The following is a 26,532-nucleotide window of genomic DNA, read 5'->3' on the forward strand; positions in this document are numbered from 1 at the left end:
TTGCGGTTGAAAAATACTTTTGAAAAATTCAATTTGGAAAAATGTGTTTTTGGAAAATGTTGTACGTATATACTATGAAAAAGTGTAGTTTGTTAATTTAATGTGTTTGACATTCCTATAAAAAGTTGCAATGAAAAGTTAAAATGTTCATTTTAAAGGTGATATTAAAAATTTTAAAAATAATTTAGATAATATTTAAATAATTTAATATAATTATACATAAAATATACATTTGGAATAATTTTTTAATAATTAATAAATTATTTGTAAATTTAATTACACATGAAATATTTTAAAATTTTAAATATAATAATAAATAATATTTAAATAATTTAATTTAATGATACATGAATTATAAATTGATCTAAAATTTTAAATGCTTTTTAAATAATTGATATAAATAAGAGTATGTTGATAATTTATACCTGCAAATGCAAAAACAAAAAAATACCTAAATCTTAACTTTTACGTTTAAATGGAACCTTCAAACACAATACTAAATAAGACCTAAATAAAGTTTTTTTTATGAAAGTATTAATAGCAGAATTTTTTTAATTGGATTGTAAATTTAAATAAAAAATTGGAATTTATTAAATTTGTTTCCCAGTGAAATATTAGCTGAATGTTAAAGTCAAAGCTGTCGAAACTTTAAATCTTATATGATAACCTAATGATTAAAGTGTATATCATCTTAGATGTGACCTGAATTCGAATTTTATTAATTATATTAGTTATTTAAATTTTTCCTGTTATTGTAATTTAAAACTTTGAAATATTATATTTGAATCTCATAAAATTTTTTAAATCTGGCTCTAATTCACCCTAAACGACAGCATATTGGAGTATGAGTTAGAGGTGAGGCTAAGCTAGAGATTCTCGCCTAAAAACAGGCTAAGCTACTCTAATTCCCCTCATTTTCCTTCTCCCAAGGAAAACAAAAACCATTTTATAAATATAAAACTTGAGTTTTTTAAAAATTCATTCTTATAAACATAAATTTTGAAATTATAATTTTTTTAACGATTTTATTAAAAGTTTTGATTTGGCTGTTTTTTAAGATAATGTCTAAAACTATTCGTAGTCTCTCGCCAACCTATAAATAAGAGGATAATATGTTTAAACACTTTTGAACCTACGTCCTTTTGTATGAACAATAATATCTATGACAATCGAGCTAAAATTCAATCAATTTAAAATTAGATTTTTATATCTATAGAAACGCAGGAAACTTTTTTGTGTATACACATGTGTTTTTTTATTGGCATTATATATAAAAATATCAAATCTCATATTTAATCCTATTATTATGATTACATGTAAGATTTAATTTTTATACTCTAATATATAATATAATTTGGTCTTTATATTTTATAATATTATTAGTTAATCCAAATAATTAATATTATTGACTATTTTAATCAATTTTTGTTAATGTTTTTAAAAATATTATTTTAACAAAAAATATTTTGGCATGTTGGAACAAATGCTTTTTAAAAATTTCATGTCAACTATCAAATTTTAATTATTATAATATAATGATAAATTTTCAAACTTTTTATTTATACTCACATTTTGGATTTATTTTAGTAACTATATGTAAAAGGAAGGTTGTAAGGGTTAAAATTGAGACACGAGTATGATGCTTTTAATAAAATTATAGAAAAATTGTTAAATTTGGATTCCAATTCTTCAATTATACATATTTGATCTCTACACTTTAATTTTTAACATAATTTGATCTCTATATTTTTATAATATTATTAGTTAGTCCAAATAATTAATATCGTTAACTTTCGATAAAATTTTACATAATTATATAATTTGGTTGAAATGGTTTTCCATTTCTTTTCTATTTGTCTCTTTTTTTTTTACATTATAAGACAATAATCAAGTTTTTGATTAATTTTAAATTTTTAGACATTTTTAACTCTAAAATTTATTGAACTCGAATTTGTCCTTAATTTTTTAAAGAGGCTAAAAATGTAAAATCTTCATTTAATTAAAAGTTAAAAAAATTAAATTCATTATTTGAATCTTTTGGAGGGGCTCAAGGGGCGAACGCCCTTTCCTGCCGCCTTACTATGGGCTCTTAAATGTACATATTTAAGAATGAGTTATTTCGAATTTATATCATTTCATGTTTGAATGTTTTTTGTTTTTGCAAATTATTTTGAATTCAAATTAATTTCAACGAAGTTGAAATATATATATATATATATAAATAATATTATTTCGGTTTTTAATATAACATTATTAATTTATTGAAATAAAAGCTTTAAGAATGGTCGTTTTCCTTTTATTTCATTTTCCACAAATATGATAATTACAGAGTTTTAATTTGAGTGGAGCAAATAGCAAGATAATATATTCAATGAATAAAGCTTGTTTATATTTTTCCCTTTTTATTCTTTTTGAATAAAAGCTTGTCTATATTTAATGTCAATTTCAAGATGTCAACCACATTAGTTTGTTATATTTTTGGAATCAAGCCATCTTTTTCAATAGTGATACATAAAAAAGAATTTAAAATATATATCTTAGAAAAATAATTTACTATTTTATAATTATATCATAAATTCTAGTATTTTCATTCATAATTTATTTGAGATTAATTAATCATAATAACATGTAAAATATGTACGATATTAAAATAAAAAATTAGATTAAATTGTGAGTAAAATGAAATTTAAACATATAAATATATCAAATAAACAATACTAAATGCACTGCATTCTTTTATCATGGTTTTGTCAACAATTATGAGTTAATTTAAGATAATTAATTGTGCATATTAAAATAAAAATACATAGAATATATCAAAATAAAGCTTTAGTTTAATGATAAATTTAAAGTTCAATTGGCGCAAATTCAAATTCTATCATATGCATATTTTAATTGGTTAAAATAAAAATATTAAAATACACTCAATAATTATTACTTTTAACTATGAAAGGACATTTTCATAATTTTCTGATCGAGATGATAACCTGATTGAAGGTGACACCATCTTACTCAAAGATTTAATAAAAAAATATAAACATATTTATCAAAAATTAGTGGTTGATGAACTTATAACACTAATTTGATCGAAATTTAATATAAGTATAAATTATTAATTAAGGAATATAAAAGCTTCCGGAGTGGTCCTCTTATTTTGCTTCCATTTTCCATAAATATGATAATTATATAGTTCTATTTTGAGTGGAGCAAATAGAAAGATTTATATATATATTATATACTTTTTTTAAAATGAGTAAAGCTTGCTATCTTTAATGTCAATTTCATGATATCAACCAAATTAGTTCGTCATTTCTTTTTGGAATCAACCATCTTTTTCCATTTCTTTTCAATATTGATGATATATAAAAACTTTAGAAAATATCTTACCTAAATAGATCAACATTTTGGGAGTATAATGTTGTTTGCATTCTGTTTATATTTAGGGTTTAGAATTCTTAATTATTCCTTTTCATAATGTTATTTTTGAAGTTGAAATGTGTGTTTTCTCATTAAGGTACAATGTACTTTATCACTACACTTAACATTTATTAGTAAATGGTAATCATCAATTGAAAATGTATTTTCCATTGTTATTTTTCTTGTATGAGTATCTAGTAATTCTAAAAAATATTATTTTAAAAAAATTGAAATTTAGTATTTGTTTTTTTTAGGAATTTTGTTATTTTACCTTCTAAATTTCAAAAATTTAAGTCTAATTTTTAACTCTACTACTTTGTTTGTTGATGTTTTGAAATAATAAAAAAAAACTCATTTGTTAACAATGTAACTAAAAAAATTATAATGACCTAAATTTAACAATATAATCTTAACATTATTAGCGGTTGGTCTTAAATTTAGAAATTTGAAAAATAAAAGGAATAGATTCTTAAAAATAAGAGTACATATACTAAATTTTAAATATGAGAAGAGTATAGGAACCTATGACATATTTTAACTTTTTTTTTTACAGTTCGTTAAGTTTACTGACACCTATCAATTTCATCCAAATTTTAAAAACTTGATCCAATTAACTCAAACTCAAATCCGACATAATTTGTCTTCGTCATAAAAAATTACCAACTTGAATTGGTTCGAACTTAAAAATATTTTGAATCTATAACGGCCAACCAAAAAATTACCCGAACTCAAAAAATAATTCAAACTCGAAATAACTCAAACAAATATCACAAAATGATCTTAACCATTAATGACCATAATCTAAAATGACTTAAATAGGTAATTCAATCCAACTCAGAAAAATCCTTTAAAATGAAATAACCAAAATCTAAATAATTCAAACTCAAAATAATTAAACCCAAAATTAGAGGACCGTACTCGAAACTAAACCAAAATCTAGAATTTTAAAATCCAATTTCGTCTGATTTATATTTATCTAATTCAAAATCAAGAAGTTTACTTCATTTTTTATGAATATATAAAATTGTTTAATAATTAAATAGATAATTTTTTAAAAAAACAAAAAACAAAAACAAAAAGGTAAAAGTACATGATTGGATGGATAGGTTTTAACAGACTTTTCAAACATCGAAGCAAAGAACCGAAGGGGTAATAAAGTAATTTCATTCGTGAAAGATTCGCCTGTCAATCTTTTGTCTTATATAAACTCTTTCCTCCATTTCAGTTTTCATAATCAAACAGAAAAAGTAAAAAAAAAAAAAAAAGTGCCCAATGATATCGATAGTTCATTTTTAAATTCTAAAGAATTTCTTTTTGCTAATTTTCATCACTTCAAAATTAAGAAAAAAATGAAAAAAAAACATTGATTCTCTTTGTACTCCATTAATGTGAAAAATCAAGGATCAAATCATCATCTATGGCAGTTTTTTGATTCTCTGTTTGGCAAAAGAATTTTTTTTCTTTAAAAAAAATGGCAGGTTGTTCGCAGAGTGGCGGAGAGTTAAAAATGGAAGGATGGCTGTATATAATACGTTCAAATCGGATTGGATTACAGTATTCAAGGAAACGTTACTTTGTTCTTGAAGCGCATCTTCTTAATTGCTTCAAATCCATGCCTATTTCCAGTCTTCAGGTCCATTCCTTCTTTCTTTTATTTTTCTTTTTCAAATAATAGTTTATTTCTTTCTTCTTTTTGTTTGTTTGTTGAGATTTGAGAAGCTTATCTTGCAACTTTCATTACTCGGTTAACGAATGTTTGTAAAGAAATAATGGCATTAAGTTGATTATATTTCCTATTTCACTATTTGTTTATTTAATAACCATTTTAGTTGCTAATTTTTGGATTAGTTGAATATAGTTTAATAAGCTTATTGCAAACACGTTTTCTGGTAAAGTATGAGAGTACTTTGATAAGGCTTTTTTGCTCATTATACTCTTTTTAGTAGTTTCTTTCAATCTAGCAGTTCAAATTGTGCTGCTACTCTTTTTTCTTGCTTTTGTGTTAGAAATATAACTGTTTATAGGTCAATTGAATCCTGAAAAAAATCTACTGACTACGGTCAACTTTGTGTCAGGAATATTTTTACTTTACACATTCGCATGTCACAGTATTTGAAGTCATTTTTTCTCTTATTATTGAAAATTGGAGTTGATTTGACGATAATCATAAGCGAAGCAAATATTAGCTTTAATTTTTTTTATTATAAAAGAGGCTTTAGTTAGGAGATACAGAAGAGAGTTGCAGATGCCACCTTTTAAAGATGGCTGCGTGAACCAGCTTGGCTAAGTTTTGCGTTCACTGTTAGCATTAACTTGAGCGTAATTTGTAATGTGGTTACGTCTTTTGCTCTAGGGGGAATTGGCTCATCTTCCTCAAAGAAATAACCAATGCTAAAGCTATTGAGTCCTCTGTTTCTAGCTGTAGCAGTTTTTCTTAGCTTTGTGAAAGTATTGTGTATATAGTTTGATGAATGAATACTCGGGGATGTCAAGATAATCTTTAGGCTCATTCATTTTGAACAATAATATTTAATTTATAAATATGGTTTGACAATTTTATTGGGTGAAAGTGCTAAACATTTATTTGCCTTTCAGGAATCAGGAAGAAGTGCAATCATTGATTCCAGCATTCGAGTTACAGATAATGGGAGGGAGAGCATTCACAGAAAAGTATGTGTATAATTTGTTATTTTCCTCGGACGGTGGTAAATTTTTTGGTTTATATATCAGTTTACGCCATTGGATCCTTTGTAATGACAGTTCTTTGTTTGACGTTGTAGGTATTCTTCATATTCACCCTTTATAATAGTTCTAATCACAATGATCAACTTAAGGTGAGGCAAATATTTCAGAAAAATATTGTTAGTCAATATCTATCATACTTTTACCTTCATGGTTGAGATATGGAATCTAAATTTATAGCTAGGAGCTAGTAGTCCTGAAGAAGCAGCAAGATGGATTCATTCCTTTCAGGAAGCAGCCTTAAAGGTGCCAAATCACTTCCTCTTGTAATTGCACATCATAAGTTTCTGATATAGGATGGGATGAGACTGAGACTTATGTATGCAGGGTGGTCCACGCCCTGGAAATGATGTTGCTTGTTCAAAGAGTAGATGGCAGTCCTTCAGGTATAATAATGAGTTATCATTCCTGCATTACTATTCAACATATATTTTACTTCTGGATTTTTTATATCTGTTCACATTCATGCTTGCATACAATTTGGTTTCTTCGCAGATTGCTCGAATAACTTGAGTTGGATATATTTGAAATTATTTTTAGTGATGAGTGTGAGAGAACATGATGCTTGTTCTTAATTTTGTATTCTCTCGTATTTATATCCCATTACTATATGTCAATTTCTTAAAAGGACTCCGTGCATGCAGATTGAGTAGTTCCAGTGATTCAAATCACAATAATTCTATTGACTGGACTCTTTATCCAACTACAAAGATGGACAGAGTAACATCTGACGTTGTAGCACCATCACCTTGGACAATCTTTGGCTGTCAGAACGGTAAGTACAAAAGGAATATTTTGGATTTTTGATATATTAATAGTTGTTTGTCTAAGCCCGTGAGTTCAATGCAGGTCTTAGACTGTTTAAAGAAGCTAAAGATAGGGATTCTCATGGAAAGGTCAGTAGCTTTTGATTCACTGGTCAATTATTTTTTCATGAAATAGCAATTTGGCTTTGTGTTTTACGCCTCTCTAATTGGCAGTGGGACGACCATCCTGCAATCATGGCTGTGGGTGTTGTAGATGGAACTTCAGAAGCCATTTTCCAGACACTAATGTCTCTTGGACCCTCAAGATCAGAGTAAGCTGCTAAGTACTTTGTATTTTTGTTAGCTCTTATACCCTTTTCCAGAGCCATGGCTTGATTTAATGGTACTTCGGTTCTATGCATATTTGTAATCATAGTAAATCTAGCATTGTGATTCAATGGAACAGATTGGATTGTAATTGTTATTTTCTCAGTTGGCAACTTTTTATGTGCCATTAAAGCTGGTCTTATTGAAGTCATAATGGAGTGAAAATGTGAACTTTAGTTTGATGCATGATAGAAACTGAAACCATGTAATCTTTGCCATTTTAATGTGAACTTCCAGTCTATGTAGAAACTGAGTATACTAAGTTTAATAGTACACAAAAGACCATGTAATCTTTGCCATTTTAATGTGAACTTCCAGTTTATGTAGAAACTGAGTATACTAAGTTTAATAGTACACAAAAAACCAGAAATCTAAATTCTGAAGATGATATCATGAACAGATGTGGCTTCTGTATTTGGTGCCCAATCTAATTCATCTATTTGAATTATCATTACTGCTTTGGTGTTCTCTTGTGTACATCATAAAGTCGTGCAAAATTATAATTCTGTTCATCTAGCAGTGTATTTTGCATTTTATGAAATTCCTCATTTTTCTAAAACAAAGTGTAACTTTGCAAATTGTCTTGCAGATGGGACTTCTGTTTCTACAAGGGTAGTGTGGTCGAACATCTTGATGGTCATACTGATATTGTTCACAAGCAGCTATATAGTGATTGGTTACCTTGGTCAGATCCAAACTTCTGATTTAGACATTATGCTTTGCAAGACAAATGTTTCTGTTTATATATTTTCACTAATTAATTATACTTGCAGGGGAATGAAAAGAAGGGATCTCTTGTTGCGGCGCTATTGGAGAAGAGAAGATGATGGAACATATGGTAGTAATTACTCTTAGGAAATTCTTAAAGTTCTATTCAGAAGTCAGAACCTGGTTGAATTGTAAACTCACTTCTTTTGGTTGATATTATCACAGTTATTCTCTACCACTCAGTGGTTCACAAGAAGTGCCCCCCACAGAAAAGCTATGTCCGTGCCAGCCTTAAAAGTAATGTATGCCTGAAATTTATGCATAAAAGAGATCTTTCTGAGTTCTCTAAATCTGATGTACATATTACAAGATGCTTGAGCTGTTTTCAGTTTAATTTATCATGCAAGAGTTTTTTTTCTGGTATCCCTTGTGTGCATGAACACATGCATATAGACTGGTACTTGTGTGTGTGTTTGAATGTGGAAGCATCTTTTGGCCTCTCAGCTTGAACACTGCTGATAACTGCTTATCGCATTGCTTTTATTTTGATCTGATAAGTTTTATCATTGTCCTGATATATGCACCAACACATTTGTGAGATGTGGCATATGATGCTCACTTAATTTCCTTTTTAAGGAAAGGGAATGATTTTTATATTAAAAACAAATAAATAAAAAGTTAATCTACAAGGTTAATGTTTGGCATTTCTTGCAGGTGGTGGATATGTCATATCTCCAGTGACTGAAGGAAAACACTCTGTTGTGAAGCACATGCTTGCAATTGATTGGAAATTCTGGAAATCTTATCTTCGAACATCTGCAGTCAGATCTATTACCATCCGGATGCTTGAGAGAGTTGCTGGTAATCATATATTCTGTTATGACATTGTGTCATCTATTACCCTAAAATCCAACTGCAGATATAATCTTATTTATCAATTCATTTATTGTGTGTATGTGTCTGTGTTACAAATTTGTATGATCATTGAGGTATTAAGTTTCTAGGAACCTATATCATCTACTTGCAGCATTAAGAGAATTATTCAAAGCAAAACAAGGAAACTATCCTACTGCTGATCTTTCATCTGGAGAGTTGATGCGGAATGTTAGGTTGCATCAAAGTGAAGAGGATGGCATAGTTGATATGTGTACGGAGATAGAGGCTGGAAAAACTAAGGAAAATATGAATGAAGCAATGGAAAGGGCATCTTCAGAACACTCAAGTCTGGTAGGTCTCAATGATGCTGCTGATGAATTCTTTGATGTTCCAGAACCAACAGAACATGATCGAGCAGAAGATGGATGGGCTTCTGACTTTGGTCCTGAAGTATACTCTCAGGTACAAGTCGAAGTTGTTATTACTGATTTTACATTCAAATGGATTTTTGGGTAAATTTGCTTCATATCTCATTGAGGATGTGATATACTGCAGTGTTTCTCCACCTTTTCTATTTCATTTATAATGGCTGCATTACAGTTGCTCTTGCATTAGATGAGCTATAACAAGTTCTGTTGTTTAGCTCCAATTTTCACTTCTATATGATTGGAAACTTTCAGGATACACGCCAACCGAAGTTATCAACGGCTGCTGTTTTTGTGAAAAAGATACATGATCTTGCAGGTGATTCCTATTTTGATGATCAATATTCAATTTAACTTCTGAATTTCGCCAATAAAGATTTTTCTTTTTCAAAGGTAGTTATAGAAAGATCTATTGCTAATTGCGTACAATTCTTATATGTTGCAGTCCAGAAGAGGGGCTACTTGGACTTACAAGACATGACAAGGGAAGATGGCGTATGTTGCTCCTATGGAAACACTCTTTCTAAGGATCCAACTTGTACATTGCCTTGCAGTTGGACAGCAGCGGAACCCTCCACATTTTTGATTCGTGGGAAGAATTACCTTGAAGATCGAAAGAAGGTATGAAGAATGATGTTTCATAAGGTTTAACGTCAAAGCTGAAGTGAATAATAAAAGTTAAGCTGGAGTGTTCTATGATGGTTCATTGTATGCCTTACTACATTATCTTCCAGTGAATTGGGTTTTGTCTCTGATATTCTCTAAATTATCTCCTCCTTCCATTTTTGGTTTTAGCTCTTAGAATGTCTTAGATGCAATCAATTTCAGGTTTTTGCCTTACTACATTACCATATGTTGATAAGCTCTCCTTTATGGATACCGCCGTTTTTAGTTTTCCCGCATTAAATTTCAACTTCCAGTTTAACATTATATCTTTACTCTTGTTTTCTGCCAGTTTAAGGCAAAGGGCACATTGATGCAAATGGTCGCTGCAGATTGGTTAAGATCTGACAAACGAGAAGATGATCTAGGAGGGCGTCCTGGGGGCATTGTTCAGGTTTTCCTTTGTCATTTTCCCATGAGTTACCTGTAAACTCAAGCTGTACTTGTTGCATTGTGCAATATGTTGATTGTAAATTGAAAATTGGAGAACTTCTACGAGTTGTTTATTTGCAGAAATATGCTGCTCGGGGAGGGCCAGAGTTTTTCTTCATTGTAAACATACAGGTACTTTGGTCTTTCACTTATTCTTCATTCTGCGAAGTAATATGTATTTCTATCTCCATTCTTTTTGGTTCTTGAGCATTAAAAATAATTGAATCATTTAACACGAAACAGGTGCCAGGTTCAACAACATATAGCCTAGCACTATACTATATGATGAATACTCCTGTGGAAGATTCACCCTTGCTACACAACTTTGTCAACGGAGATGATGCATATAGAAATTCAAGGTTCAAGCTCATTCCATACATATCTAAGGTTGGTTCATGCAGCACTTTGCAGTTACGATTGAGGATTTATTGGTATTCTTGTATGGTATTGAACTCACTAGGGGGTTAAGAAACTCAGGGAAAAAAAGAGCAAGCTTGTGTTTAACTCCATTCAACCATTAACGGGATAAACAATTTATATTTCAGCTCCAGTGATTTTAAAGGACTAAGGTCTTAAGACGAAATTACGTTTTTGATATCTTTGTGCATGCCCTTTTTATCTGGAAAAGTGAACTCTCAGTCGGGTTTGACACCCTTTTTTTTCTTCAGTTGCATCACTTAGATTATGAATTTTTTTACCTTTCTGAAGATTTGCTTTTGTAGGAAATTCTTACATAAAGCTTTGAACTGAGTTTACCCATGTCAAGTGACCTATGAAGAAAATGAATAATTGCATGAATTATTTACCATGAGGACTAGCTGATTTTGTGCTGTATGCAAACTCCATTTCACATCGCATAAAGCAATGTTTCTGATACTTGAGTTTGTTTTGTTAGGGGTCCTGGATAGTCAAGCAGAGTGTTGGAAAGAAAGCTTGTCTAATTGGCCATGCTCTGGAAATGAATTATTTCCATGGCAAAAACTACTTGGAGGTAACTACCCTACACCCTATATTTCTTCCGGTCCAAACACACGCATGCATAGTGTTATATATATATAATATATTCAACTCTCTATTAACAATCTCATTTGTTCCAAAGTGTTGATTGCTCTACACCTTTGATAGTATTTCATATTTAGATAAAATTTACAAATGTAATTTATTATTAAAAATTATTTTCATTTAATAAAATATTATTAATAGATTTTTTTTGTAGAATTGTAACATTTTATTGAAATAATATCTTAACTAAAAGTGATTATTTTTATTTCACTCAGGAATATAACTAATTTTACTAAAATTTGAGATAAGAAGTAATTATAGAGAACTTATAGTAAAGAGTGAACTTCATAGTTTATAACTATAGTTTGTTATAGATGAAAAGTTGCTATAGTGTACAAATAAAACATAAAAAAAAATCTACTATATAACAAAGTTGCTATAGTTGTTTATTGTATATACGCACATAAGAATTTCCCCATTTCAGAAGATGAGTGTATTTGGATAGAGAAGAATTAAGTTTTGTGCAGTACAATTATACTTACCTATAGTTATTTGCATTGTAAATAAGAGATAAGAAAGAGAACATAATAATTTCATGATAATAACCAATAAGTTGGGGAATGCAATGAAAATAAATCATATAGTTTCATTTCTCTCTCTTCAAACCAAAAGGACAATTAGGTTAGAAAATTTCTCTTCTGATGCAAGCGGGAGAGGCGTATCAGTTACTAATTTGTACAAAAGCATGACAAAAAATTATGTACAACATGGCATACTAAAATTTTGCAACCATCATTTCAGCTTGGGATTGACATTGGGTCATCGACAGTGGCAAGAGGCGTGGTCAATCTTGTGCTTGGTTACCTCAACAATCTGGTTATCGAAATGGCATTTTTGATACAGGTAAGTGTTGGTATAATTGGTTACCTCAACAGTCTTTTAATTTGATATAATTTGGCTTATAGATCTAAATTGATGACACCATTAGTTGCTATTATTTAAGTGATGATATGGATTTTTCTTTATAAAAAAACAGCCTTAAGCTCGGTTGAAACGTGTTTGACTGTATGACAAAAAAAAAAAAGTTTGACTAGATTTCTCCTTGACCATAATTTTTTATCGAATAACAACTAATAGTGTTATCACTTTGAGCCAATTAATAATATTATAAAAATAAAGGACAAGGGTGTAGCCAGGGGGCTGGCATGGGCCCCGGCCCCCCTAAAATGTAAAATTATATTTCAGGACTTTAAATTTTTTTAAAAATTTTAAATTAATAAGGGTAAAATTTCACTTTAGCCTTCCCTAAAATTATAAAAATTCGATTTAATCCTTTACAAATTATAAAGATATAAACTATAAAAAATTAAAATTTCATCCGGCCCCTCCTAAAAAATTTTTCTAGCTTCGCCCTTGATAAAGGATCACATATGTAAAATTAAAGTAGAGGGATTAGATTTCAAATTTCAGCATTATAGAGAGACTAAAACTATAATTAAACTATTTTCAATTAATAAGATATCTTAAGCTTTGGTTGGAACCGAGAATGGGGAGGAGTTTTTTTTAATCAAACTGTTAAAATTAATAAGCATTTTCCTATTTTATAGCTTAACCATTGGATTAACAACTTTTTTTATCCTTCATGCCAAGCAGATCCTTAGCTCTAAAGCACTTAGAAACAAACGAATCCTTTCTTCATTTATCTGTGATCTTACACTTGTCCCTGTGGTCTACAAGAGTTTTCATTTGATTTTCTTATATGCAGGCAAATACGGAAGATGAGCTGCCGGAGTACCTTCTCGGAACGTGCCGCTTGAACCATCTGGATGCCGCGAAATCGATTCCCGTAAAAGTATGATTAATTCTCAATCTGATGGTTTACTTGCTTGGATTGAGGAAGAACATCAACAGTTCATACCATTGCATATATTGCATTGCTGCAACATTCTTTTATTCAGTCAAAATGAGCATATATTTACCTAATGCCAGCTACATTTGGTGTGGCAGATATCGTGTCATTGAAAAAAAAAAAACACCTCTTTTGTACAGATAACACGGGTTAATTAGTGAAATCAAAATTTTCATTTTTTTTATAATTTACCTCAATCGGACTTTATGCATGAGTTTGGAATACCGTGCATAAACCTAGGAATTTTGACTTTTCAATTGAATTCAAAATTATTTAAAATATTTTTATGGTCCTAATAAATGATCTAAAATTATTTATAATCAAAATTCACAACATTTCTATGAATTTTAAGCTATTTAAATCGAAAATAATATAAATATTAAATGACTGAAAATTAGAATTAATACTCATGCAATTAAAATCAAAATTGAATCGAATTAAAATAAATAAAAAATTTAAAATAATCTGATGTGACCAATTGATAAATCTACACAGCTCCATGGTCTGTGGGTGCAGTGGGGTCCCCAAGCACCACCAAAGTGGGTGGTTTGGGCACCATTTAGGCACTTTGGAGTTTTAAAAACCAGCCAAAATGTTGGCATTTTCTATTATTGCACCACGTATCCCATTACCCAAGGCGACAACTTGATATATGCAACTATGGATTAAAATAATAAAACAGTCCAACTCCAACCCACTAAACTATGCCCCTACTTATTCCCCAATCCAAACCATAATAGACAACAGCAAAAAATAAATAAAAAAATACATATTTAATAGAGAAAAAGGATTTAAGAATTTAACTCGAAATTTATGTAATCATAAATTTAATATTAGAATTTCATCATTCCACTCATTGTTTCTTTAAAATTATTAAAAGGAATTATTGGTATTGAAATTACATTTAATTTTAAAAATAAAATAGTTTATTCTTATCAACCCAATTAATTTATTCCACTAAGAAAAAAAAATTAATAGTCTATTTCATTATTTAAATATAAAAGTAATATAGTATGAACCCACTTTTTATTCATATCCTAATAGCTAGACTCAAATAATTTTAATTAAAGAAAAAATATATAATGAAGTTATTTTTACATATGTCTCGATTTTCTTTTAAAATTTTCTTTCTCATTTCTTTTTGTTCAAATTTATTAATACAATCGTAAAATATTCGAAGTAGTTTATTTAAAATGTTAAGAGTCATTAATTTATACGGTATCATACATACTTGCATGACTTATATTCTAAAAGTCATGTGTTCAAATCCTACTTTGTGTGGGCTCTCGTTAGAAGCTATGAACAAGATTGAGGATGTGTTGTTCACAATACTAAAATAGACAATACATTCATGTTATCAACACAATACAATATTGAGGATGTGTTGTTTACAATACTAAAAATGACAATATATTCATGTTATCAACACAATATTTTAATAGGCTCAGTAAAAAAAATATCACTATTTATTTATTTTTTTAAATATTTTTATTAATATTTATATATTATATCACTGTTTATTTATTTTTAAAAATATTTTTATTAATATTTATATATTTTAGAATTAATATAAATTAAAAATAATAATTAATAAGCAATGCTTTAATATGATTAGACTATTCAAAGTGAAATTTATTTTATTCAAACTTGATTCGAACTAAATGAATAACCCGATATTAAATAAATTTATAAAATTAAAAAAATTTAAAAATAAATTTATCATGCATCAATTAAAAGAATATTTGTGGCTTGAGTTTTACTAATTAGCCAACATAAGAATATTTCTTACCAATAAAGTTACTGTTGTAGTGATAGAAAGGTTGCGTTAATTCAAGTTAAAAATAATTAAAACTTTAATTTCAGATTTGATTCATTTTAAGTTAAATTTTAGTAAATATTTTTCAATTATGGGTTCATCTAACTCGATTCAATTTAAATCAAATAATTTTTAAAAAATAAATTTAATTACAAATATTAAAACATTATTATCCCATACGTTAAAAAGCTTATTACCTAAATATTTTATAAATATTTTATGGCATATGACAATTTTTAACTAAAAAATTCAAATAAAATAAATGTTATTTCCTAAAGTTTTTTTTAAATCTATAAACATATTTTTCTTAATTAAATGTTACTCGGCCATTAAAATAAATCTCTTAGTCAATTGTTTTGTGACATTTGGCAAATTTTAACTGAAAAATCTTAAAAAATTAAATATTATTTCCTTAAGTACTTAAAAAAATATTATCTCTTTTATTATTTACCCAATAACTCTGATGACGAAAAATTCAATAACTTGTCAAAAAATTTATCCAAACCCAATTTTCGATGAAAAAACTCATATTCTCACAAACTTTTTTTTTAGTTTTAAAACTTTAATTTCGATATCTTTCGCATCCTAATTCAAAATCTAGGTATTATTTTTTTAAAAATAACTTTTTCCATTATTTTTTTATGTACTTTGTATAAAATAATTAAAGTTGAGAAACTTCTATAATAAAATAACCTCGATAAAACATGAAATTCAAATAGAGAGAAGAGGCTGAATAGAAAAAAATAATGGCAAGAGAATTGAAAAATAAAAATCTAACAATTAAAATATTGCATTAAAGGTAAGAAGAAAAATAATGGAGAGTAAGAGAGTGTAAAAAAATTGAAAAAGCTTGTTGAAATCTAGATTTTATTGCCAAAAACTTTTATTGACGAATTCTTAAATTTTTCGTCACTAAGATGACAAACAAAAGAGAAAATTTAAAAAATTTTAAAAATTTTATTTTATTGGCGGAGTAATTTGGGTTTCTACCTAATTTTAGGATATGGAATATAATTTTCGAATCATTTTAGACAAGGGAGTATAATTTAGAAATACTTGTAAAAATAAAATAGATTAGCTACCTATTTGTGATTTAAGCCACGTATATATATAAAATAGTTTTCTACCATTTCAAATTTCCACATCCTATATCATTTTCATTGTTCGTCAGTTTTCGTTGTTCTCAGGCTGGTTCTGTGTTCTTCTTCGGACACAGATCACAACCTTAAAGTTTCCTCTTTTTTCTTTTTCTCTTCCCTTAAAAAAATTTCCCACACTCTGTTTGGCTGCTGAGAAAATTATTATTTAAAATAAACCCTGGAAATTCACAACGTAATTTTTTATTTTGTGGGACCAAAATTGATCAAAGAGTTAAATTGTGTGTACCCAAAGTCCCGACACAGCTTCGAAGGGATTTAATTTATGAGCACGAGATCCCGTTATTCGATACAGGTAGCAGCCCACTATTTCTGAATATATTTCTTCTTTTTTTATTTATTTTTAGTTCTTTTTAAATTAAAATTCCCTTTTCCTCATCTTCTGTAATATAGCGTTTTATTGTGATTTAGGGTTTTTTTTATCGTGATCTGTGGGTTGTGACCTCCCCCTCCCCCTTTCGCCTTTTTGTTTTGTTATTTATTGTAATTATTATTTTTCTCGGCAGTGATTTGAATAGGAATTGAATGAATGGATTCTACTGTAAAATGCACAATTCTGTTAATTCTTCTTGGATTAGGTATTCACTGAATCAATTTCTTTCCTTTTTTAGTGTTTTTCATCCATTGATTTTGATATGTTTTAAAGTGTTAAATCTTTTGAAATTTTTCCCCTTTATATTATGTGTAGTGGTGAATGCCTTTTCTGTAACTGATTACGAGCATTGCGAAAATGTGGTAAAAAAATGGGCTACTAATTCGCTTAAACATGAAAGCAAAGAGGATAAACACGCGCTCAAGGATTTACTTTTCTTCCTTCATGTTCCTCGGACCGGAGGTCGAACTTATTTCCACTGGTAATTATCATCTGGTACATTGACTGTGCAATTTTTAACTTAGTTAATATATCATCTGGTACATTGACTGGAAATTATCATCTGGTACATTGACTGTGCAATTTTTAACTGAGTTAATATATGTATATATATGATATATTATGTATGCATATGAATGAACAATAAGATGTCTGCCATTCTGGGATTTACTTCTTTTGTTTATGCTTGCAGTTTCTTAAAGAAGTTGTATTCGAGTTCTCTAGAGTGCCCCCGATCTTATGACAAGCTACGGTTCGATCCTAGGTACGGTTGGAATTTTATTTGTATTTAAAGTTGAAGGACAAGTTCTTGTTTTTTTGTGATTCCTTTTCCTTTTGAGGATGTTTGATTGATTTTTTTTCCACTTGAATACAGCAAGGAAAAATGCAGGTTGTTGGTTACTCATGATGACTATAGCACAAGTTCTAAACTTCCCAGGGGCAGGACATCAGTGGTGACGATACTTAGGAATCCGATTGACCGTGTCTTTAGCACATATGAGTTTTCAGTGGAGGTGGCAGCTAGATTCCTAGTGCATCCCAACTTAACATCTGCCACACAAATGGCAGGACGTTTGCGATCTAAAAATAAAGGAGTAAGTACTCTGGATATATGGCCTTGGAAGTATCTGGTTCCGTGGATGCGGGAAGACCTGTTTGCTCGGGTATGTTTTCTGCTATTTGTGCTACTCATTTTTCACTGTATTAGGGATTAGAGTTTTGTCTACTCTTTGTGAAGGTCATTGCATTTCTCAATGTCAATGATACCTTTCCGCATTTTGGGTGAAGGGCTTTCCTAGAGAGCCTTTTATGCATTTTAGTGCAGTTGGTAATTGGTAGTCTTGTTTTTGTGTTGATTTGTGTTTTAAGATAGCATTACTTTGACCAATTTGAGAACATCTCCACTTCTGTTTCTCAGTTACCATGAATCTGCACTTATTTTGTGTGATCTGAAGTGATCGTGAGGGGGAAGTTGTCTTTTGACTTCTCATGCGATGATATAATTATTATAAGACATTGATATTTACTTTTACTCTTTATGAGCAGAGAGATGCTAGGAAAACTAGGGGCACCAGTGATTTTACAAGTGGTGATCCATACAACATGGAAGACATTGTAATGCCATTGCTCAATTACATTAACAATCCTATAGCTCATGAAATTGTCCATAATGGTGCAACCTTTCAGGTACCAATCCACATTTTGCACCATTTCTATCTATGTTCTTGTCCAAAATGCTGGTTTACTAATTTAATTTACAGATTGCAGGGTTGACAAACAACTCTTATTTACCTGAATCACATGAGGTGCGCCATTGCGTAGACAAGTACAACAATCTTGGTGACTATGTGCTTCAAGTTGCAAAGGTAATTGACATAGTTTGGAATTTTTTAAGAACTTTGATATAGCTTCTGATTCCCCCTTTCTATGATATATTGTTGGAATTATGGTAAACACTTGTAAATCTTGCAGAAGAGGTTGGACAATATGTTATATGTTGGTCTAACTGAGGACCATAGGGAATCTGCAACAATGTTTGCCAATGTGGTTGGACAACAAGTGATTTCTCAGCTGGTAAACTCTAATGCTATTGGGAAGGAAGCCGATGTTAATAATTCAGGTTAGTGTGGGGTTTTATTGAAATATCCCCCTGAAACCTATCTAATTAAGAAAGCCTTGTAAAACCTTGTTTAATTTCTTGTATTTGATTGTATTACATCGAAGTGCTGATTTTGCCACACTGTGATTTCTTGTCTTTCTCTAAACTGATTGATACCAAGATATTTTAGCTTACTTAAATCATTTGTGCTGCAGAACAGGGCACTTCATTTTCAGATTCAGAGCTGGATCAGGTGCTGCATTTTAGCTAACAAATGCTTAATATCTGGATACCTACTAATGTAGGACTCTTAACCATTTCTTTTTTTTTAAAATGTTATGACAGAATACCAACTCAGATGAAAAGGGGAATGAAACCACATCATCAGATGACAATGAAGTAAACCAAGATAATGTAAGCCATTTTTTTAGTGTGATATCTAACTTTTTTTATGGACTTAATGCGATTTCTTTTTGTATTGAATGGTATAACTTTATTTTCTTTCTACCATAACAGATGACTGTGGAAAAACTTATGGACACTTATGAGGTTTGCATATCCGGCTTGCGAAAGACCCAAACACGTCGACGTATAGCTTCCTTGAAGAGAATCTCACCTGCAAACTTCACTAAGGAGGTAAGCTAAAATACAGAACATTAAAATGCCCCACCATTATTAAATAATGTGTGTAATCTATTTCTAGAGCATGGTTAGCTTCGCTATATGACTATTTAGTTGAGCACTTTGGCCAGAACAAAACCATGCCTTAGTAGTTGTGCTGTATCTTCATATATGATTATTTATGTTAGTCAATCCTTTTGTCAAGGGAATTAGATTTCCAGTGCCTTGATTGTGGGTTACATATTTGGGGATTTCATTTGTAAATCTATTGTGTGTACAGTAAGTAGGGAAAATTCAAGGTTTCAAAATTAACTGGAAAAAATATTCATAACCAATATTAAAGTGAGTTGTGTGGAAAAGTGAGGGAGAAGTAAAAGAAAAATAGAAAAGAAGCACAAGATCAAGTGGTTGCTTCAATCTTGGAGAGGAAGTTCAACCGTAGCTTTGTTAAAGTTGAAATCTTCTTCTGTTTATTATTAACATCTGGATTTACAGGCACGTAATAGGGTTCCTCAAATGGTCCTCCAGCGGATACAATCACTTAACAAGCTTGATGTGGAGCTCTATGAGTATGCTCAAGGCATCTTTGCAAAGCAGCATAAGCAAGCAGCCGAGAAGTTGTTTGATGCGGTGAGTTTGGTATAGGGGTGTAATGGAGCGAAGCTGAGTTCGAATGCTGCCAAGCTCAAGCTCGATACTCAGCTCGAACTCAAACTCGATTAAGCTCGTTTACCAATTTTTGTTCTCAAGCTTGAAGTCGAGCTTGACTCAATAATTAAGCCTAGGGCTAATAATATATATTAAGGGTAATAATGTAATTTAATAATATAAAAATATGAAAAGCTCGATAAAGCTTGTGAGCCATTCAATTCAAGTATTACTAAGCTCGAATTCGGCTCAATCCATGGCTCGAGCTCGGGCTCGGCTTAATAATTACCAAATCGAGTTCGAATTTTTAGAGCCAAACTCGAGTAATTTGCAAGCACCAGTGTCACATTTACACCCCTAGTTTGGTATACGTCCAAGACTGATAAGGAATACTGGATATTAATCTAAGTTTGGGCATATCATCGATATGCTTGCTTGATATCTCGGTGTATTTTAGATTATTACATGGTGAGATCTAGGTCCAAGCAACAATACTTTATCCTTATTATGCTGTGTAATTTTGCAGAGAACACTAGGAAGCATCTTCATTTATTGGGGTGGCATCAAGCTTTGGGATGCCTGTTTGTGGACCATGCCATTTGTCTTGCTGTTCATCTTCTTGTTTGTAAATGCAAAGCGAAGAACATTGAAACTGAAGATATGAATGTTACTGACTATTCGGTTTTACGGATCACACCCAAAGAAGAAATGAAAAACAAAAGTTGTATAAAAAGAATAGGGGATTAGCTTATTATTTCATCATGCTGGAGTGCTTACATGTGAAGCACAACCGTTGGGTACAAAGTTTTGGGTACAAAATTTTCCGGTAGAGATGGCTGGCTTTATTACGATATTATATATCTATGAAAAAAATGCTTTATGATTTGTTTTACATGATGACAATCTCAATTCTGATGCAGTTGTGAAGTTGCTTTCAGGTGCTTATGATTGGTGCAGGATGTTTCTTTGAAAACAAACATTGCACCAAATTGGCAGATGAATGTGAGGTAAAGCTCATTTCCAAGGCTCCTCTTGCTAGTTGGTTAGAAATTTTGAGTCTTTGTGATTTAAAATCTTCATCTTTACGATGGGTGTGGGGTTAATATAACTACATATATACATATATAAATGGAGAGGGTGGCCTATGCTATTATGTAAACCATTGACTTTAAAGCATATGGAGAGACCCACACCAGCACCATACTTGATTCAGAATTTGGAATGTGGTTGGTTTCAGATACATGGGATCATATATATTTATATAAATAGATCCAAGACTATACAACTTGGGTATTTTTTTTTTAGTGCTTCAAACTTATAATTGATCACTTAATGTATACGCCACTTCATTTCTTTTTTCTTTTTCTCATGATGGATGTTGGTCACCATGCAAAAAGTTTCAGACCCAGACTCCAGATTCCCCTCAACACATGATTTCATTTTATTTAATCATAAAAATCCCGCAAATAACCTGAAATTAATTTAAATGGAAAGTGATTTGTATGGAAATGATTGTGGGTTCAAATAGGAAGAAGCATTGTATCGAACTTTTTTTCCTTCCTTTGGATGTCTATTATATAAATGGTATTCACTCGTTTCGGTGTAAAATACAAGTAATGTTATTATATTTATGTGGATCATGTATGCTAAATTTTGTATAAATTTATTTTATGTATCCATTTCATATATGTTAATATAATTAATATTTTAGATAAATATAATAAAAATATTAGATCGATTTTAAAATTTACATGCACGAAAAATGTATTTATATAATTAAAATATTAATTATATAAAAATTACCAAAATGTATAAATGAATCCCTTGCCTGCATAAATAATAATATATATCATTTACAAAAGGCACATGCTTTTCTTTATATATGTACAAACAAACAAAGATTGGCCATTTGCTGAAATCATTTTTCCTTTTTTTTTTTTTGTCTTAATAGTCAAAAGAAGCACACAAGAAAAAGAGAATGCACCTAAAATTGTGCCCAACTCCATTATATTCAACAGCATTATGAAAGGAAAAGAAAATCAAATTCTAAAATTCTAAAGTATACTCATTTTTATTGTGGTTATAAATCATAATAATAATAATATCAACCGTGCTCATGGATAATGATAAAAATTTAAATTTAAATTAAATTTTAATTAAGAATCTAGAGATTAAATCGAAAACTTGAAAAATCCAAAAAAAAGGAATCTATTTTAGAAAAAAAGAAGAGAAATGTAAAGCTGAAAATGAAAATCAATTAAAAACCATAAAAAATGGAAAGGAAAATAAGAGAAGGGAGGGACCACAGCATGTGAGTGGTAAGCTGCAACTAAAAAATTGGGACCCAATTTGGACAACACTTTCATATTTCTTTTTTCTCCATTCCAATCTCGTCGGTGATTTGTCCCATTTCTTCAATCTTCGTCGGTGATCTCTTTTTTTGTTTCTCCTTTATACAAGCTGGAATTCTATAAATGGTCCTTATATTATAGGTTTTAGATGAATTTAGTATCGTTACTTTTTAATATATAATGTATATTTTCAGTTATGAGGTTAATTTTTTGTTAATCCTATCAAATAATTTAACAAAACGAATGGAAAAATTTGATCTTAAACCGTGGTTGTCAAAATCGGGTTGGATTGGCTGGTATCACAAATAAGCTTATCAAACTGGGTATAAAGTTGATTAGAAATGTTTGAACTGAGAAATTCATGATCGGACTGACTCGACTACTAATTTGGTTTTTACAACATTACTTAAAATTGAAAATAAATCACGAAAAACTATTAACGAGAAAAATTATGTTTCAAAAAAAAATGATCAGAAATGATGAAATTGCTATAGAAGGACTAAATCAGAAACAAATACATAATACAAGGACTTGAATAAAATTTGACCTAAGAAAACCTTTTTTAGATCTACGTTTACTCCACCTCTTTCCTTTTGGCTTTCCTTTTCAAAATCCATCTCCCCAGATTTTATTTTTTTTTCAATTTTTTTGGGTATAAAATGTTTCAATTTAAAAAAAACAAAAGAAAAAAAAAGCCATTTTTAATAAACCCTTTTTTCTTTCATTGTTTTTGATAATGAAAATTAATATTTTTGGAAAGAAAAAAAAGGAATTTAAAAATTGATGACAGGTGAGCGGTGATTGAAAGGAAAACACACAACCCACCTTCCATGTGCTAACCTTCCTTCTTTTACATTAAAACTTAATTTTCTCTTTCACTCGAGAAGAGGAAACAAAAATATCCCTAAAAATCACGACCAAAAGGGATTCCCTTTTCTCTCATTTTCCTTTCATCCAAACAATGCCTCTCCTTCACTCTTCTGCTTGAAACCCAGGTTCCATTTCTCTCTTTCTCTCTTTGCATTTTGCTTTTCTTTTTGTGTTTTTATTTTATTTTATTTTGAGGGGGGTTTTCCATTTCTCTTTCTGCATTCTGGGTTTTGCTGTTTGGTTCTCAGAAAATGAAGAAAAAGGGTACCTAGTCCCAACTCTTTTCTTTGTAATTTATCAGTATTTTTTAAATTTTCAATGTACCCAAACAAGCTCTTTGAAAAAAAAAATCAAGTTCTTGAATTTTTTTTACAGTGTTTTTTAGCTGGTATTAGTATTACAATTTGTTTTTATATATTTTTTAAAATTTTTAGTACTTTGCTTGGTTAATTTACATGCTGAAATGACAAGTTAACTAATTCTCCAAACCTAGAAAGAGACAATTTTTTCCATTTATAAAATTCAACTTAATAGGAAACTTCATGATTAATATTGCCTAAAGTGTTGCTGTACAGTCTTTAATTGCTTGTTTTTTTTATGATAAAAAAGTTATTGCTCAAATATATATTTTTTTTAAAAGGTAATTTTAGCTACATAAGGTAATTTCCAAATGGGATTTTTAAGTCTTTGTAAACCCGTAGGCGTTTTTTAATTAATTTTTCACTTGGGTTTAATGTTATAAATACTTAAATCAAATGCTTACTAATTAGTTTTTTTTTTTGTGAACAGAAGAAAATAAAATTATGAATAATTCTTGGTTTGACAAAGGGTTTGATGGGGTGAATGATGATTTCTTTGATGATGTAATAAAGTATTTGGATTTCCCATTGGAAGATGTTGAAGGCACTGATGGTGGTGATGGTAGTAGTGGAGAAGGTGTCATAGATTTTCATTTGCCTCTTGATGATGACGTAGAACACAACAACTCCGGTGGCGGCGAAGAGTGGGATTGTAACTTTCAGAACTTGGAACCGCCGCCTGCTAATGTTCTCGCCGGCATGTCTTCCGGCTTTTCTGGTGATTTTTTCAATGATAGTTCGCCGAAATGCCTTACGGTTTCTGTGAGTTAAACCTTGTTTCCCTCCCTCTAGTGATGACTGATATATGTATTTATGAATTTAGTATTACTTGGAACGAGCAATTGTCGTGTGTTATCGATGGAAATATTTGTCCTGAACTCGTTTTTAAAGTAGTTAAGAGTCAATGTAAGTAATAGCGCATCAGTTCATTTATCGAACTTTAGTAAAACCGGATATTCAAGCTCTTGTTGTAGGGCTAACTTGGTAGGAGACATATGACTTGGCATTCACGACATCGAACTAAAACTACGTGTTGCCTAACAATGCTTTCAGCCTTAAAATTTAATGTCTATCGGATTAGTTCTCCGAGGGTGTCTACTTAATGATTGCATTTGCATGTTGTCATGCCTGAGTGCTTTGTTGAATAAATGACTGCATTTGCACTTTCACAGTGTGATTTGTGGAAAGCAACCATTACATCAATGTGGTGATCCTTCATTCTTTACTTTGTTAAGAAGCAATGTTAATCGAAGTGACTTTGTGTCTAAGATATGCAGTTTTTCTCTATCCCTAGAATATTTGCATAATCGGTTCTTTATTGTCCAAATTCTTCTATGAATGGTGCTCTTGACCATCAGTGAACATGGGTTATTTAGGTGTCCGATGTACTTTGCGAAATCCACAAGACTGCATTGTATTTTATGATGCAGATATAATAAGATCATGGTTCATATTGAATCTTCTCTATAGCTGATAAATCATTCTAAATTGAATGGTTTCTTCTCTATTTTCATTTTCAATTGAATTCTGACTTTATGCTGAATTTGCCTTCCATTTCGTGTCTAGTGTGATGGATCTTCTCAGCTAAACCAGTGGTCGAGCGTTGCAGAAGCATCCTCCGGCAGAAGTGTTACCCTACACAGTGAGCCCACCGATGTCAAAGGTTCAATCCGGTTCCAGACCTCCAGTCCCGTATCTGTGCTTGAAAGCAGTAGTACTTGCTCTGCCGCAAATCTGGTACCTATTAACCCTAAACTCGGTTTTCTGGTGAAACGTGGTCGAAGCAAGCGCAGGCGAGCATCTGCCTTTAATGTGCACTTCACATTGCCTTTCACGTCCTCCACCTCCTCTACCTCCCAAGGATCTAATTCATCAGTTGGTTCTGAATCTGAATCAGAAAGCCATCTCACCGAGGAACCTGCCAAAAAGAAACTGAAGAAGAAAATGAACCTGACATGGCTTTCGGATTTCAGCGAGATGAAGAAATCCCCCTCCCGACAGCCTATCGAAGTTAGGAAATGCTTGCACTGCGAAGTTACAAAAACCCCACAATGGCGAGAAGGACCAATGGGCCCAAAAACCCTTTGTAACGCATGCGGCGTTCGTTTCAGGTCCGGCCGTCTCCTCCCTGAGTATCGCCCTGCTGCAAGTCCCACATTTGTTCCAGCATTGCACTCCAACTCTCATAAGAAAGTGGTAGAGATGAGAAAACAGGCCAACTTGCCAACGACCGGAACACCACCCATGCTGTCGATCCCGCAGGCACCGATTAGTATGTAGTTGAGAGAAAGCTTCACATAGGGAGCTTCATTGTCATTGTGTCTTACATTTTTGTTTTTGGTTCAGTGTGTACATTGATGGAATAAGTAGGAACTTTAGATGAGATGTTTGGAGGGTGAATTTTCAAATTAGGGTTAATTTTTAGTGATGCTTATAGCTCTTGTTAAAGACATTTATGTATCAGTTATGTCACCCTATTCATTTATTCTTCTTTAATCCAATCTTCGATTATAAAAACTCAACAATGATACAAATCTAAATTAACCTGAAAAGATCTAAATTTGAGATTTAAAATTCAATTGATCAATTCAAAATAACAAGAGTTTGAAATAACTCAAAATCAAAATTATTCAAATTCAAAATAATTCAAAAAATTTATAATTCGTATTAACTCGACTCAACCAACTTGATTTGTCTAAAATCATAAAAACTTAAAACTTGTATCACATTTGACTTGCAAATCTAAACGACTTTTGAACCCAAAATGACTATTTTGATAAAAATTCAACTTAGGTGTCATTTAAATTATAGGAATTCAAAATAACCCCAAAAGATCTAAACCCAAGATTATTTGACTTGCAGGACTCAACTACTCAAATGATTTAAATTCAAAGTGGCACAAGCTTCAAACGATACTAATTCAAAACAATTC

General features: G+C 30.6%; 3 protein-coding genes across 6 annotated transcripts; all 3 read left to right on the plus strand.

Moving 5' to 3' along the window:
* The first annotated feature begins 4,647 nt into the window (after nt 1–4,647).
* Nucleotides 4,648–13,491, plus strand: LOC107963887 (protein ENHANCED DISEASE RESISTANCE 2). Of its 2 annotated transcripts, XM_016900401.2 has the most exons (21): nt 4,648–5,050; nt 6,013–6,087; nt 6,198–6,251; nt 6,340–6,405; nt 6,487–6,545; nt 6,804–6,934; nt 7,009–7,055; nt 7,140–7,237; nt 7,882–7,977; nt 8,066–8,130; nt 8,226–8,297; nt 8,715–8,861; nt 9,028–9,338; nt 9,557–9,620; nt 9,747–9,922; nt 10,257–10,358; nt 10,478–10,528; nt 10,640–10,783; nt 11,292–11,387; nt 12,200–12,301; nt 13,164–13,491. In XM_016900401.2, the coding sequence occupies exons 1-21, from the start codon at nt 4,889–4,891 to the stop codon at nt 13,254–13,256; spliced, it is 2,211 nt and encodes a 736-aa protein (XP_016755890.2). In that variant the 5' UTR covers nt 4,648–4,888; the 3' UTR covers nt 13,257–13,491. The 2 variants fall into 2 exon arrangements, with proteins under 2 accessions (XP_016755890.2, XP_016755891.2); XM_016900402.2 differs by lacking the exon at nt 8,226–8,297 and having other exon boundaries at nt 4,665–5,050.
* A 3,289-nt stretch (nt 13,492–16,780) lies between these two features.
* On the plus strand, nt 16,781–21,373 carry LOC107963886 (protein-tyrosine sulfotransferase). Of its 3 annotated transcripts, none has more exons than XR_001702065.2 (13): nt 16,781–16,858; nt 16,969–17,134; nt 17,345–17,416; nt 17,528–17,816; nt 18,199–18,339; nt 18,414–18,518; nt 18,625–18,772; nt 18,967–19,004; nt 19,097–19,165; nt 19,268–19,387; nt 19,868–20,002; nt 20,547–20,846; nt 20,941–21,373. XR_001702065.2 is itself a non-coding variant. In XM_016900400.2 (12 exons), exons 1-12 carry the CDS (start codon nt 16,810–16,812, stop codon nt 20,682–20,684), a joined length of 1,470 nt encoding a protein of 489 aa, XP_016755889.2. In that variant the 5' UTR covers nt 16,781–16,809; the 3' UTR covers nt 20,685–20,912. The 3 variants fall into 3 exon arrangements, 1 of the variants encoding a protein (XP_016755889.2); XR_001702066.2 differs by having other exon boundaries at nt 20,959–21,373; XM_016900400.2 differs by lacking the exon at nt 20,941–21,373 and having other exon boundaries at nt 20,547–20,912.
* A 1,633-nt stretch (nt 21,374–23,006) lies between these two features.
* On the plus strand, nt 23,007–26,096 carry LOC107963885 (GATA transcription factor 11). Its single transcript, XM_016900397.2, has 3 exons — nt 23,007–23,505; nt 24,031–24,362; nt 25,167–26,096. The coding sequence occupies exons 1-3, from the start codon at nt 23,493–23,495 to the stop codon at nt 25,878–25,880; spliced, it is 1,059 nt and encodes a 352-aa protein (XP_016755886.1). The 5' UTR covers nt 23,007–23,492; the 3' UTR covers nt 25,881–26,096.
* The last annotated feature ends 436 nt before the right edge of the window (nt 26,097–26,532 follow it).

The sequence above is a fragment of the Gossypium hirsutum genome, chromosome A03 (assembly GCF_007990345.1).
Source record: "Gossypium hirsutum isolate 1008001.06 chromosome A03, Gossypium_hirsutum_v2.1, whole genome shotgun sequence".
NCBI classification, from domain to species: Eukaryota; Viridiplantae; Streptophyta; class Magnoliopsida; order Malvales; family Malvaceae; genus Gossypium; species Gossypium hirsutum.